We start from the raw sequence: 15,150 nt of genomic DNA, 5'->3' as shown, positions 1-15,150 counted from the left end.
TGCCCCCGACCTAGCTTTCCAGCCTCAATTTCTGTTTTGCCTGGAACAACCTAGCTTTCTTGTTATTTCTGTTAAGGGTTAGCGGGGACATTGAGATATGAAAAGTACTTCTGGGGACAAACACATAAAACCCTTCTGGTGAGGGTCAGGCCGGAACCCCTTTCCCTGCACAACTTATTCCCAGGATAACTGGCTCCGCAGCTTCCCGGCGCCTTTCTCCGAGGCGCCCCCGGAAGACGCGGCCCGCGCCGTGGCCCGGGAGGCCCCTCTCAGAGCGCCTCCGGGCGCAGGAGGTGCAGGTCCTCCTCGGTCACCACCTCGGGGCCCCTGGGGCGAAGGCAGGGAGGACACTCGCGGGCCTCGGCCCCTCGGTGGGAAAGGCAGCCCTCCCTCCCCTCGGGGAGCAGCCGCACCCCCTCTCTCAGCCCGGCGTCCGCGGCCCGCGGGGTGAGCACGGCCCCGCGTTCTCCGCAGGGCGTCGCTGCCCCGCCGACCCCTGCCGGGGAGCCGGGAGGCCGGGGCGACGGGGCAGTGGCGCCCGAGCGCTCGCCATCTTGCGTGGAGGAGCCGCCGCCATGCGGGGGACCACAGGAGTGAGGCGGGGGGGGCGGCGGGCCAGGCCGGGCGCCGGAGCGAAGCGGCCAGTGGCGACTTCGGCGGCGGCCGCAGTGTGGGCAGCGGCGAAAGTAGAGCCGCAGACCTGGGACGCGGCTACGGCGCTGGGCCCGGCCAGGGGGCGGGACCGGGGCCTGGGGGCGGGACCGGGGGCGGGGGGCGGGGGGCGGGGCGGGGCCGGCGGCGCGGGGCGGGGCCGGCGGCGCGGGGCGGGGCCGGCGGCGCGGGGCGGGGCCGGCGGCGCGGGGCGGGGCCGGCGGCGCGGGGCGGGGCCGGCGGCGCGGGGCGGGGCCGGCGGCGCGGGGCGGGGCCGGCGGCGGCGCGGCGGGCGGGGCGGGCGCTGGAGCCGAGGAGGAAGGAGCGCCGCCATTTTGGGAGCTTCGAGTCAACAATAAAGGGCCGAGGGTGCGAGCGGAGCGGCCTCGGCGGTAGGACTCGGGCCGAGCCGGGGAGTTGGGTGAAGGGCGGGGGCAAGGTCGGCGGCGTAGTCGGGGCTGCGGGGAGGCCGTCGCCGGCGTGGGGCGCCCAGAGGCGGCGGCCTGAGGCCTGGACGGGCCCAGGGGAGGCAGGCGGGCGGCAGCTGTGGGTCGGGCGCCTGAGAGGAGTCGGGTACGGATGTCGTGCGGCGGGGTCCGTGGAAGGAGCGGGCCACGGATTCGGAGGCGCTTTCCGGGAGCGGGGGAACGAGGGCCGTGGGGCGGCAGGACCCCGGGCCGCGGTGGAGGTGACCGGGTACGAGGCAGCCTCCGGGGGCGGCGGGGGTGCAGTGCCGAGGGCTCGGCCGGGAGCGGACCGGCAGCTGCTGGACTGGACTCGGGCCTTGTGGGTCGTAGCGAGAGGGGGGTGCTGGCGCCCCCGAGTCGTGGAGGAAGCAGGGCTTTTGGTTAAGGTTTCTCTTTGGGGCCTCAGGAAACTCCATATTGTTTCCGACCCACGGAGCTGGTTCGGTCCCTGCGCTTGTTGCGCAGATAGGATTGCGGGGCCCCAACCTTTTGTGTTTATGATCACAGGGCGCTGACTTGGGCTGTGGGTGTTTCGGGGGGGGGACGGGGAGAGCAAGAAATAATTGAATTATTCTCTTACAAAGACGGGGCTCACATCCTTGGCTCGTGTCTTTCCTTACTGCTTGCTGACTCCCCTTCCCCCTGCACCCCTTTCCCCTCTTCACGATGAAGCCCGTCGGTGCGGCTCGCAGGCCGCCTCGGGGAGCCTGCGTCGGGGACGACGGGCGTGTTTGGGGAGAAAACTGTCAATTGCCAGCCACAGCCGGGAAGTGCTGTAATTAGCTCGGCGTGGGTTCCTCCCGGCCAGTCCACGTTTCCTTCGAACTTTTGAAAATGTTGCAAATCGAAGCTGGGAAGGGGTAGGAGGAACATTTCCGTTTCTGAGACTGCTGCTCAGTGCAAGTTTCAGTTTTAATTAAGGGGACGCAGTTCTCACACTTGGATCTGAAATCTCTCACATCCACGATGGGTGGTAATGATCACACTTAATCTTGGGAGGCTGCCCTCTTCATCCTCTTAGTACTTCGCAGACATGTTTTCAGTGCGAACTACTGATATTGTTGATCATAATAGAAACCTGTCAATGTAGGATACCACTCACTGTCTGGAACAGAAACTAGGTAACTGTTAACCACCATCTGCCTAAGAAGTGAATCAGATTCTGGGAGACTTTGAAATAATACCTCTTTGTGTTTGTGATCATCAGGATTTGCTTGTGAGCAACTTTTCTTTCTTTTTTTAAGGCATAAGTATTTTAGAAAAATGTTGTTTGAGAAGCCGTGGTATATGACAAAAACAACACTAATTAATAAGCTTGTGTGTTTTGGATAAGGAATGTAAAGGAGGTAAAAAGGAACAAACCCAACAGAGTAGGCATTTACTTTCTGTCTGTTCTTTGTAAAGTTTTTATTCACTTCATTTTATTTTATTTTATTTTTTTAATTTTTTAAAATATATTTTATTGATTTTTTTACAGAGAGGAAGGGAGAGAGATAGAGAGTCAGAAACATCGATGAGAGAGAAACATCGACCAGCTGCCTCCTGCACATCCCCCACTGGGGATGTGCCTGCAACCAAGGTACATGCCCTTGACCGGAATCGAACCCGGGACCTTTCAGTTCGCAGGCCGACACTCTATCCACTGAGCCAAACCCGTTACGGCTATTCACTTCATTTTAAAATATGCATTCGGTTTTGGGAATAATTAAAATGGAGGAAGTTATCCACTTTATATATTTTTTATAGATTTCAGAAAGGAAGGGAGAGGGAGAGAAACATCAATAATGAAAATCAGAAGGCTGCTCCTGCAAGCCCTCTACTGGGGATCAGCCCGCAACGCCAGCATGTGCCTGGGCCAGGAATTGAATCATGACCTTCTGGTTCTGATGCCGTGCTCAACAACTGAGCCATACCAGCCCGGCTAACAGTTTTTTAGTATTCAAATTCTTGGCTGTTTTCAAGCAAAAGATTTTGACATGTAGACATGTCTATATTCCTGCTTCAGCTACTGTTTTAAAGGATAAGAACTTAAGGAAAATGCATTTTTCTTCACAGAGTTTAATTTCTACACTTGAAATTCATAAGGTTACAAATGGGTTTTATATTTCTAAAAGCATAAAGTTAAGTCAAAAGCTTATAAAGCTCTTGGAGGATTCTCAGTTGCTGTCAGAAATAGAAGAAATTTGTCTTGCCTTGTACATATGTAGATTTACTGTAGTTAAGTTGTGAGATACTTATTGGAGTTGTGATGCAGTTAAGTGGAATGAATCATTGACTTTTAGAACATTCAGGGAGGAAACTGAAGGGAAGAGATTGTCATTTTCGAACTATTGCTAATTTAATTACGGTATCTTTATACTAATATTCTTTGGGTTGCTTTGAACTGACAATTTAAAATGTTTGAGATTGATTTCATTGTGGGTTTGGTTTTGTGTGCAGTTCATCTTTTTGTGTCTCTATTAGCCTGGCTAATGATGTGATCTAAGTGCAGTTGTATTCTTAATTTTTAAAAAAGTGTTAGGGGAAACAGTTTTTTATAACCTTCCTGTGTTTGCTAACTTAACTTTTTCTTTGTTTCAGATTGAAGTGAGTGAATTCAGATATATAACCAAACCTCGTTAGAGAGCCTTTAAAAAAATAAAAAGTTGATTCGGTGCATGAGAGCAAGTTACTGCTGCTTACTATTCAGAGACTTACAGGTGCTTGCCTGCATTGCAATAAAGGACTCAATATTGAGCAAGACTTATATTTATCTCTTCATTTTGGAGAGCCTAATAAACTGTATTACAGTTTCTCTACTGACTTTCAAAAGTTTTGAAGTTTGGAAGAGACATCTGTACATTTAATACAGCATGAGCACGGCCAGAACAGAGAACCCTGTTATAATGGGTCTGTCCAGTCAAAATGGTCAGCTGAGGGGCCCTGTGAAGCCCAGTGGTGGCCCCGGAGGAGGGGGCACACCAACACAGCAACAGATGAACCAACTGAAAAACACCAACACAATCAATAATGGCACTCAGCAGCAAGCACAGAGTATGACCACCACTATTAAGTAAGTGTGAGAACAAATAAACGTACTTGGGGGGACCAAGATTTCTTTCTATTACTTTGTTAAGGACTACTTACTCTATGTATACTTTAACCATTTTGATTGCAGAGGACAGATGACTTTATTTTATGGCCAGTAGGTATTTGCAATAGAATAATGTATTTCTGTCATAACTAATTGAGATTTATTAAGTAATGAATATAGGTACAGATGATATATATTAATTTTGTATAAGTTATATTTTAAACATTGATGGTTTTCATAATTAGCTCAGATTCATCTTGTTTTTGTCAGTATGATTTTTCCATAGTATAACTGCACCATATCCTAGTTTAAATGACATTTAAAGTCAATTTCAAGTTTCAAATTTAAGGACTTGCCCAGCCTTCTTACCTCCAAATGTACTCATAAAAACTTATCCATAACTTTAATTTTTTGTTTTATAAGCTTTCTCCTGTTACACACACACACACACACAAAATAATACGCAGACAAATATCATAGAATCTCAGGATTTTGAACTCTGGGAAACACATCTCTGAATAGCCCCAATTCCCCTAGTTGACTAAAAACTTAAGAGCCTCATCTGACTACAGAATGTGTTTTCTTTCAAATCTGGAAGATTGTAGGCTGCCATTTTTTAAGTGTTCACTATACATTATTTGAATGGTAAATATCGCTCTGAAGATTCAGTTAATAGAAAATTAACATTTAAACTTGACCCATTTGAGGTTTGGCTTTGTTAAGAATCTAGCCATATAGTTGATTTAACTTCTAGAAATCTTCTAAGATGATGAAACAGGTTCACTGAACTAAAGTATTTTGTGTTACAATCCAGATCCTTTCATGCTTAAGAATCACTTCCTAAAGAAAAATAGCTTTTATAAGATACCAGCATATCATAAAGATGGTCACTGCTATGTGGTTCACTAGTGACCTATAAGAATTTCCAATAGAATTGATTTGGTCACTGGGAGAATTGTCATTAATGCATACTCTATTATTTTTAAGGTGAATGCTTTAATTAGAATATTTTCTGAATTGTAGCTTGTCTTGATAAACTATGAATAGACTAGCAAAATTTAGGCTATTTTTATTCCTTAAAAACAGAAACATAAATCTATGTTATTTCATTATGGGAGTGTTTTCTACTTAAATTCTAATTTGAGACAACAGTGGACTTTACTTTTGCTTTTCCTAGGATTAACGGTTTCTTTTCAATTCTTTGGCTTCTTTAAATCACAGTTCAAGTGTCATCTCTTCCATGAAGGCTTCTAGATCCCATCAGCTGTTCAGAACTCTTCTAATACTAAGCGCTATCACTGTTTTCTTACTTTAAGTAGTTTGGTTTATAAATTCCTTGTGGACAGATTTTGCATTGTATCCTCTGTGCTTTTATTCACTGTTGAATTTGACAATGTGGTAGGCTGGCCTACTAGGATGTTCAGGTGACAATTTTTGCGTAGAAACTGCTGTGGTATAGGTTGAGGTAGAAGGCTTTCATACCCTTGGAAGTGGTAGCAAATAGTTGCCTTTGTTAGAGTGTCTTTGATTATGTGGGGCCTAGCTTTAAGTAAAATCATTCATCTTTCTAAATCAAGACTTGAAATGTTTTGGAGGCTCTGATTATGAGTGGCTATAATGAAAACGTATTATTACATATATTTTCCCCCCATTGCTATTAGAGAGTGGAAAGGAGGGAGGGTGAGAGGGAGAGAGAGAGAGAGAAAGAGAAACATCAGTCAGTTGGTTGCCTCCGGCACACGCACGCCCCCTCCAGAGATGGCGAGTGAACCCCTAACCCAGTATGTGCCCTTGACCAGAAATCAAACAAGTGACCCCTGGAGTGAAGCTCTGACCACTGAACAACACCAGCCAGGGCAAAACTTATTTTTAAAAAATATATTTTCTTATTTTTATTTATTTCAGAGAGGAAGGGAGAGGGAGAGAGAGATAGAAACATCAATGATGACAGAGAATCATTGATTGGCTGCCTCTTACACACCCTCTACTGGGGATCAAGCCTGCAACCCAGGCATGTGCCCTTGACCAGAATCGAACTCAGGAACCTTCAGTCCGCAGTCCGACGTTCTATCCACTGAGTGAAACCAGCCAGGGCAAAACTTATTTATTTTAAAGACAACGCTGTTGAAAAGCACTGTTTGCCTTATTGCCAATTTTTTTTTTCTATTAGATGCTTTGGATATTATAGTAGAGGTTTTTGCCTGACCTAAAAGAGATTTAAAAAATTATATTTTCCTTGTGTTTTAACTGTTTTCATACTTTAAAGCAGCAGTCACCAACCGGTGGTCATGAGGTCTGAAAGGTTGGCAACCATTGGTTTAAGGAAACCTTTGGAGCAGCGGTCACCAACCGGTGGTCCATGAGGTTTGAAAGGTTGGCAACCACTGGTTTAAAGCATACCTGGTAAAAAAGATTAAGAGAGATGTTCATTAACAGATAATATTGAGTTCTTTTGTTTCTTTTTTCTTTTTTTTTTAAAGGAGTTTTTTGTTTGTTTTTATATTTTTGTTGATTTCAGAGAGGAAGGGAGAGACAGAAACATGAGTGTCAGAGAGAATCACCAATTGGCCGTCCCCCCGCAGGCCTCCCCCACTGGGGACCGAGCCCAACACTGTGCTGATTGCTTTATGTAAATTATCTAATATAATTCTTTTTAAAAAAAATGTGTTTTTACTGATTTCAGAGAGGAAGGAAGAGGGAGAGAGAGATAGAAACATCAATGATGAGAGAGAATCATTGATCGGCTGCCTCGTGCACGCCCCACCCTGGGGATCGAGCCCACAACCCAGGCACATGCCCTTGACCGGAATCAAACCTGGAACCCTTCAGTCCGCAGGCCGACGCTCTATTCACCGAGCCAAACCAGTCAGGGCCTGATATAATTCTTAACCCGTTGTATATATGACAATGGAAACTTGGAAAAGTAACTGCTGCCCGGTCAAAAAATAAGTGGTAGGGTCAGGAATGAAACTTTGGAGTCTGGTGTGTGTTTTTTGTGTGTGTTTTGTTTTGTTTTAATTCAGAGGGGAAGAGGGAAAGAGAGGTAGAAACATCAATGGTGAGAGAAAATCATTGATCAGCTGCCTCCTGCACGACCCACGCTAGGAATTGAGCCCGCACCGAGGCATGTGCCCTGACTGGGAATCAAACCATGACCTCCTGGTTCATAGGTGGATGCTCAACCACTGAGCCATGCCGACTGGGCTGGAGTCCTTGGTTTTAATTAGTATCCAGAAGTTACCAACTCAGATGCCTGTGCCAAATGAGAGGATACTTGCCCTCTTTAAAGGGTCAGCTGCTTGATTTTAAACTCAGTTACCAAGCTCTGTCGAACTATCGCCGTGCAGAAATTTGGAACCAATGTTGCTAAAGCTTCCAGTTTTACAGGAAAAGCCAGAATCTGGACTTTTACACAAAATCTTCTAATTTTTTAATATTAGTAACTAGTTTAAAACACATACATGATATGTTTATCTCTGTTAACTATATTCTTTATATATATTAGATTTTTTTTATTGATTCTAGAGGGTGCGGTAGGGGAGAAATATTGATGCAAGAGAGACATTGATCTGTTGCCTCCCACAGGCACCCAACCAGGAATTGAACCCACCACCTTTTGGTGTGTGAGATGATGCTTTCCAACCAGTTGAGCCACACAGGCCAGGGCTGTTAACTATATTCTTAAGTAAATGGCAGTATATTAAACTTACTGTGCTTTTTATAACTTAATTATAATTGAGATGAATTATCTTTGTATTAGAATATGATGCTATGAATTCTGATACTTTAATTTTACTACATTCTCTCTAGACCTGGTGATGACTGGAAAAAGACTTTAAAACTCCCTCCAAAGGATCTAAGAATCAAAACTTCGGTAAGTTGGTTGTAAAATTTAACTTAAGATGGTGTGAAAACTCTAAAAGTGAAGTAATTTCTATATAATAAAAGGCTAATATGCAAATTGTCCCCTCGACTGGGAGTTTGGCCAGGGGACAGGCCAGCCGGCCAACCTCCTGCGTCCCCTCCCCCTGGCCCAATCGGGCCAGACCCCACCCGTGCACGAATTCATCACCAGGCCTCTAGTTAATTAATAATAATGGGTACTATGTGTTCACTCTTAAGTTGAAATGGTTGAAATTGTGTAGACCAGTGATAGCGAACCTTTTGAGCTCGGTGTGTCAGCATTTTGAAAAATCCTAACTTAACTCTGGTGCTGTGTCACATATAGAAACTTTTTGATATTTGCAACCATAGTAAAACAAAGACTTATATTTTTGTTATTTATTTTATATATTTAAATGCCATTTAACAAAGAAAAATCAACCAAAAAAATGAGTTCGTGTGTCACCTCTGAAACGCGTGTCATAGGTTCCCCATCACTGGTGTAGACAATGTGATGAATTGCCAAGAATTTTCACTATTTGTAGGAATTATATTAAAATGTGTATCTGCATATTAATATTTATATGTATGTATACTTTTCTAATTTATGGAATAACTAGAGGCCCAGTGCATGAAATTTGTGCATGGGTGCAGTCCCTAGGTCTGGTTGGCGATTGAAACGCGAGCATCTGGGGTGGAAGGGCAGGTCCCAGCTGACCTCTGGGCCTTGGGCAGCACCCGGGCTCCTGTATGCCCCCTTCCCCTAAGTCATCGGGCCCCCCGCCACTGCTGGTCGCTGTCTGTGGGGCAGTCGGGGCCCACTCACCCCTGCCTGGCCTGGCGCCACCCGCTAACCTGCTCCACCATCCCTCCGCGGTCCTGCTCTTGTCGGGGGCCCATCAAGGCCGGCAGCACCTCCACTGCTGCCCGCTGCCAGTGTTGTGTCACCAGTGCCTGCCATGTTCCACACCATCCCCTGGTGGTCAGTGCATGTCATAACATGCAGTTGTACTCCCAGCCGAGGGGACAATTTGCATATTACGCTTTTATTATATAGGATAGTTTTCAAGTCATATTCTCTTTTGTTCAGTAAAATTGAGGCCAGGTGTTATCTCCATTTTGTGGATGAGAAAATGGAAGTTGCAAATGGTTAGTTCTCTTAGCCCAGTATTTTCAACCAAGGGATATTTAGCAATAGCTACAAACATTTCTGGTTATCACAGCTGGGGAAAGGCTACAAGACAGCCCCTTACAGCAGTGAATTTTCTGGCCCAAATGTCAATATTGCTGAGCTTGAGAAGCCCTGATTTTGACTAGGCTATTTGTAAGCAATGAGTGGTAAACTAGGGTTTGATTTCATATCTTCGATTTTAATTTCACAGCATGATTCTTACAGTATTCCACCTGTTCCTTAGAAGAATATGACCACAGAGTGGCCTTTCCTCCAAACACAGTTTTTAAATGACTTATGTCTGTTAGAGAGTGATTATTCTTCAGGAATAGTTGAAATACAAATCAGGACAGAGCTAATCTGCATATATTTATATCTTAAATGGGACAGATAAAAAATTAGTTTCTCAGACAAACTTTCTTAAGCATGCTAACTAATGAACACAGTTGTGCTTTATTCTTTTATTATTGTTTTGTTTGGTTGACTAGGATGTAACCTCCACAAAAGGAAATGAGTTTGAAGATTACTGTTTAAAGCGGGAGTTACTGATGGGAATTTTTGAAATGGGCTGGGAAAAGCCATCTCCTATTCAGGTATGTTTCCCCTTTTTATTACGTGTATAATGTTATGAGTGAAGAATTACATACTTATCATCTATGGGGATGATAAAATGAATATTTCTCTTGTGTGTACACACCCACACATATATGCACTCGTTTTCCGAACCTTTTTCCCCCCCAAAGCTTTTAAGAGTAAGTTACAAAATCATGGCCATCACCTCTAAATATTTCAGTGTTTCCTAAGAATAGAGATACTATGTTATGTCTATATATATAAAAGCCTAAGCGACCATTACAACCAAACGACCAGTCAACCAATCACTATGATGCTCTTTGACCACCCAGAGGCAGATACTCAATGCAGGAGCTGGCCCCTGGTGGTCAGTGCATTCCCACAGCCAAGCTCCCCCCAGCCCTCGGCCATGCACTGGGCCTCTAGTATAACCACAATATAGTTATCTGCAGTCAAATCAGCATTAATACAATATTTCTATCTCATCATTTGGATTCTAATTTTTAATTGACCCGAAAATGTCCTTTTTAGCATTCTTTTTCCTCCTTGGTATAGAATCCATCCTAGGATTGGGTATTGCATATAGTTATATCTCTCTAACCTCCTTTCAGCATTTCCCTAGTCTGTTTTAGTCTTTTTTTTTTTTTTTTTTTTTTGTGGAAGAATTTTTATTTTTTATTTTATTTATTTTTTTTATTTTTTATTTTTTTTGTTTTAGTCTTTTATGATATTGATATATTAAAAAAATATAGTACCCTTTTTAAAATAGAACATTCCTCATTCTGGGTTTGTCTCATGTTTCTATGTGATTAAAGTTAATACATTCTCAGCCAAAATACTGTAGAAATCATGCTGTGGCCTTCTCAGGGTATCACTTTTGGAGGTGTACACAATGTCTGTTTATTTCTCATTGATGTTTTAATTTTGATTACGCTGTCAAAGCGGCTTCTGATTTTTCTACTGTATAATTGCAGCTTTTTTTCTATCTTGGAATTAATAAGCATCTGTAGAGATCACTTTAAGATCATGCAGAGATCCTACTCTTCATCAAAGTTTCTCCTAGTCTTAGCATCCATTGATAATCCTATCTTTGTTGGATTATAATGAGTTTCCAACTCTAGGACTCCTTTGGCTTTTTAAAGAGCCTCCCCTATCTCCTTATGCATATCCTATATAATAAAGAGCTAATATGCTAATTAGACCAGACGCCGGACAACCAGTGGGCGGGACCACGATGGGCCAAGGCAGCTGTTGCTGCGAGGGCCTAACTCTTGCACGAATTTCGTGCATCGGGCCTCTAGTATGTGCGTGTGTGTGTGTGTGTGTGTGTGTGTGTGTATATATATAATCAGTATGGAATCATGAATTCTTTTTTTTCCCCAATGATATTTTTGTGCTCAAATTCCCAGATTTGGGTAGTATGCGCTCCTTCGAGGTTGTTTTGTAACATGCCCCCTTTTCTTTTTCAGATAATTTTTATTTTTTGAATTTTATTATTTTTATCAGGTTTCTTTTCTTTCTTTTTTTTAGTCTTTAGTATTGAAAGTATTGCATATGTCCCCTTTTCACCCCATCTACCCCCCCAGCCCCTCTCCACCCCCTCCATGGATAGACTATTTTTAGAGCAATTTTCAGCTCATAGCAATTGAACTGAAAGATAGAGATTTCCCATATACTCCTGTCCCCACTTATGCATTGCACGCCCCCCATTATCAGTATTCTCTGCAAGAGTTATACATTGTGATGCATTTGTTACAACTGATGACTTACATTGACATGTATCATCCAAACATCCAAAGTCCACAGTTTACCTTAAGGTTCACTCTTGGTGGTGTACATTCTATGAGTTTGAACAAATGTATAATGACATATATCCACCTTTATGGTATCATACAGAGTTGTTTCGCTGTCCTAAAAAATCCTTTATGCTCCACCACTTCACCCTTTCCTCCCTCCATTTTTCTTGAGCACTTCGTTTTTGGCATATCATGAAGCTTATTTGTACCTACCCTGCCCCAGCCTTGGAATCAGCCATTTTCCCCCAGCCCCAGTTCCAATTAGTGGGGAATAGGGTTAGAGGCCAACATCTGAACACTAGGTGCACTCTTTGCTCCTTGGCCCTTTCAGTGGAAAGAGCAAGGAATATACAGTATGTATGCATGCATGTACATGCATATATGTAGACATAAACATGCAGTGTACATATGCAGATTTGATAAACAACTGTTCTCTTTATGTAACTTAAAAGTGTTGCATCTAGCCTTTAACCGTTTGAGTCCCAAGCAGCGCGATTGCGCTGCTGAGATTTTATGTCGAGAAAACATATGATTCGTTTGAGTCCCAGGGGGTATTGAAAAAACACTGTTGAAGAATCCCAAACAGCGCAACCGCGCTTTCTCTAAATGAGTACGAAAAGACCCAAACAGCGTGATAGCGCTTGTTTTATTTTATGTCGAGAAATACCAAGCAGCGCGATCGTATGCTTGGGACTCAAACGGTTAAGGACAATCCCCTATGACATCATTGAGCACTTTTTCATTAAGCAAACATTGAGTGACCTAGAAAGTGTTAGATGCAGGATGTTGCGTTGAAAAGGCAGAGAGGGTTCCTGCCTTCACAGTCTGTGAAGCTAATTGTACAGATAATTTAGTGTAATACTACTTTCTACTTGAAATTGCACAAATATGTAGCCATTTGAGGAAGATGGAACAACCTGGAAGAAGAATTGATCCATGTTCTAAGCACAGAACACTAGGCTAGTGATTGTCTAGGGGTGAAAGTGTGCCTTAGTGGACAAACCAAAAGAAGTTTATTATGGCTAGAGAAAGTGTCAAGATAAGGTTATACATAATCAGATAGGCAGTGTGAATGTGGATATTAAAAATATGTAAACTACTTTTCTGTAATGTACAGACAGACTCAGCGTACATCATTTCGTGGTTACTTCGCCATCTCCCATTTATTTATATAAAAAAAAGTTCCGTCATTTCGACATATGTACTTTATGTTTTTTATTATTTATTTACCACAAGTAAAGGTCAGGAATTGTTACCTTTCTTTTAAATTTTTTTTTACTGTTTTACTTCATTACTGCTGTGTATGTGCTCCATGTGAGTGACATAGGTACTTAATGTAGGTGGGTTCCGACTTATGGCGAAAATCGCGTTTCCCATTACGTCGCGCTGTAGGAACAGATCTCCGATGTAACCTGAGGACCTACTGTAGTTCATGTTAATGTATTTTATCTGTACGGATAAAAAAAGTGTTCTGAGAGCTCTTCTGTAGGGTCTATGTCATTCAACTTTGTATCTCTGGTACTTAGCAAGGTGCATGCAGGAAACAGGCCCTCAAAATGCCAGTTGCATGTAGAAAGCTTTAAAATTATGGTTACATATGTCAGCAGGTGAACTTGGTCTAACCTGCTTAGAGAACTGCTTAAGAACACTAGATTTGCAAGCAGGCTGCCCAGGTTGAATCCCAACTCTACTGCTTTTTTAGTTGATTGTTTGAGATATCTTCCTAAGCCCTGGTTTGCTAACCTATAAAATTGATATAGCATATACCATAGGGCTATTGTGAAAATTCAGTGAGATGATGAATGTTAGCATGCTTAATACAGTGCCTAGTATGTGTTAAATGCAGAAGAAATGTTGTGGGTTATTGTTCCATATAATAGTTTTATTTATTGGTTCATTTAGCAGACCCTTGCTGGCTTCTATTTCCCACCTTTGTATTAAATTTTAAAATTGACTTTGTTATTTGCATTCTCAGTGTTGGTATAGCATATAGGCAATTAATTCTCCAGCCACTTAGCCAAAGTATTAGATACCTGAGACTACCATTCACATTGTCTTTTTCTTCACTATTATTTTGCCTGAGAATTTGTGGAAAACACAGCAATGCCAGTGTCTACCATATGGCTAAGGAGGTTGGCTAGACTATGGATATATTGAGGTGGGAGAGATGTAATATCTCAGAAGGAAGCTAGGGTTCTACTAAGAAAGGGAAATGGATACTAACGTAACAAAAATACATCCAATATATCTTTATATCTCTCTATATCTATATATATCTACATATCTATATATACTTATATATAGATATATATGTCTACATATGTCTATATATGTCTCTCTTTCTATATACATATATATATATGTACATATATATAATATATTATATATCTATACACGCACGCACACACTCTCTCTCTCACTCGGCTTGGTGTACGGCCGGGGGGCTGTGGGGAGGGACCATGGGAGGTTGGCCACTGGCCCGATTGAGGCCAGGGGAGGTTGGCTGTGGGAGCACACTGACCACCAGGGGGCAGTTCCTGCTTTGAGTGTCTGCCTCTTGGTGGTCAATGTGGGTCATAGTGACTGGTTGACTGGTTGTTCGGTCGTAATGGTCGCTTAGGCTTTTATATAGAGAGAGATTGGATCAGTTCCTAGACCTTACAGAGGATCATGGACTTGGAGAACTAAGGTGGCATGATTCTGCCATCATCAGACCTAAGGTTGTGGGATTGTTGGGCTAAATTAAACATAACTCAAATATCATACAGTTCACACATTTAAAGTATACAATTCAATGGTTTTTAGTATATTCACAGTTGTGCAAGCAATACTACAATCAGTTTTAGAACATTTTCATCACCCTAACCAGCGGTTCTCAACCTGTGGGTCACGAACAATGAAAATACATCCTGCATATCAGATATTTACATTACGATTCATAACAGTAGCAAAATTACAGTTATGAAGTAGCAATGAAAATAATTTTATGGTTGGGGTCACCACAACATGAGGAACCGTATTAAAGGGTCGCGGCATTAGGAAGGTTGAGAACCACTCAGAAAGTCCTTTAACAGTCTCTCCTCATTTTCTCTTAGCTCTAAGCAGCCACTAATCTACTTTCTGTCTCTATAGCATGATTTACCTATTCTAGACATTTCCTATAAATAGAATTATACAATATATGGTCTCCTGTGGCTAGCTCTTTTGGCATATCATATTTCCTTATGGGTCATTCATGTTGTGACATATATCAAAACTTTATTCCTTTCTGTTGAGTAATGTTCCATTGTATGGCTATACCACATTTGGTTTATCCACTCATCAGTTGGTAGGGTTGTTTGCACTGTTAGCTATTATGAATAACTAGAGGCCTGGTACATGAATTCCTACACAGGTTGGGTCCGGTTGGCCCGCCCCAATCGGGCCAGGCTGGCTGGCACCGCCCCCGATTGGGGTGGGGGGCCAATTGGGGGCAGGAGGCCAGGGGGAGGGGCCTGGAGAAGACCCACTGAGCTGGAGCTGAGCATGGACCCCAGG

General features: G+C 43.2%; 1 protein-coding gene across 4 annotated transcripts in view; it reads left to right on the top strand.

Moving 5' to 3' along the window:
• The first annotated feature begins 943 nt into the window (after positions 1-943).
• The window catches only part of DDX6 (DEAD-box helicase 6), a 37,928-nt gene continuing 23,721 nt past the window's right edge, over positions 944-15,150 (top strand). For 3 of the 4 annotated variants that reach the window (XM_070426186.1, XM_070426188.1, XM_070426189.1), the window contains exons 1-4: positions 944-1,043; positions 3,699-4,170; positions 8,002-8,065; positions 9,733-9,837. In XM_070426186.1, coding sequence (XP_070282287.1) covers positions 3,971-4,170; positions 8,002-8,065; positions 9,733-9,837 — 369 coding nt within the window. In that variant the 5' untranslated portion in view covers positions 944-1,043; positions 3,699-3,970. Of the gene's footprint in view, positions 1,044-1,252; positions 1,348-3,698; positions 4,171-8,001; positions 8,066-9,732; positions 9,838-15,150 lie in introns of those variants that run through there. The other variant, XM_070426187.1, reaches the window with a different exon arrangement.

Source organism: Myotis yumanensis, unplaced genomic scaffold, assembly GCF_028538775.1.
Source record: "Myotis yumanensis isolate MYYU_CA2020_CCGP unplaced genomic scaffold, mMyoYum1.0.hap1 SCAF_10, whole genome shotgun sequence".
In the NCBI taxonomy this organism is placed as follows: Eukaryota; Metazoa; Chordata; class Mammalia; order Chiroptera; family Vespertilionidae; genus Myotis; species Myotis yumanensis.
Note: the sequence above shows the minus strand (reverse complement) of the source record. Positions and strands in the feature narration are given on the sequence as shown.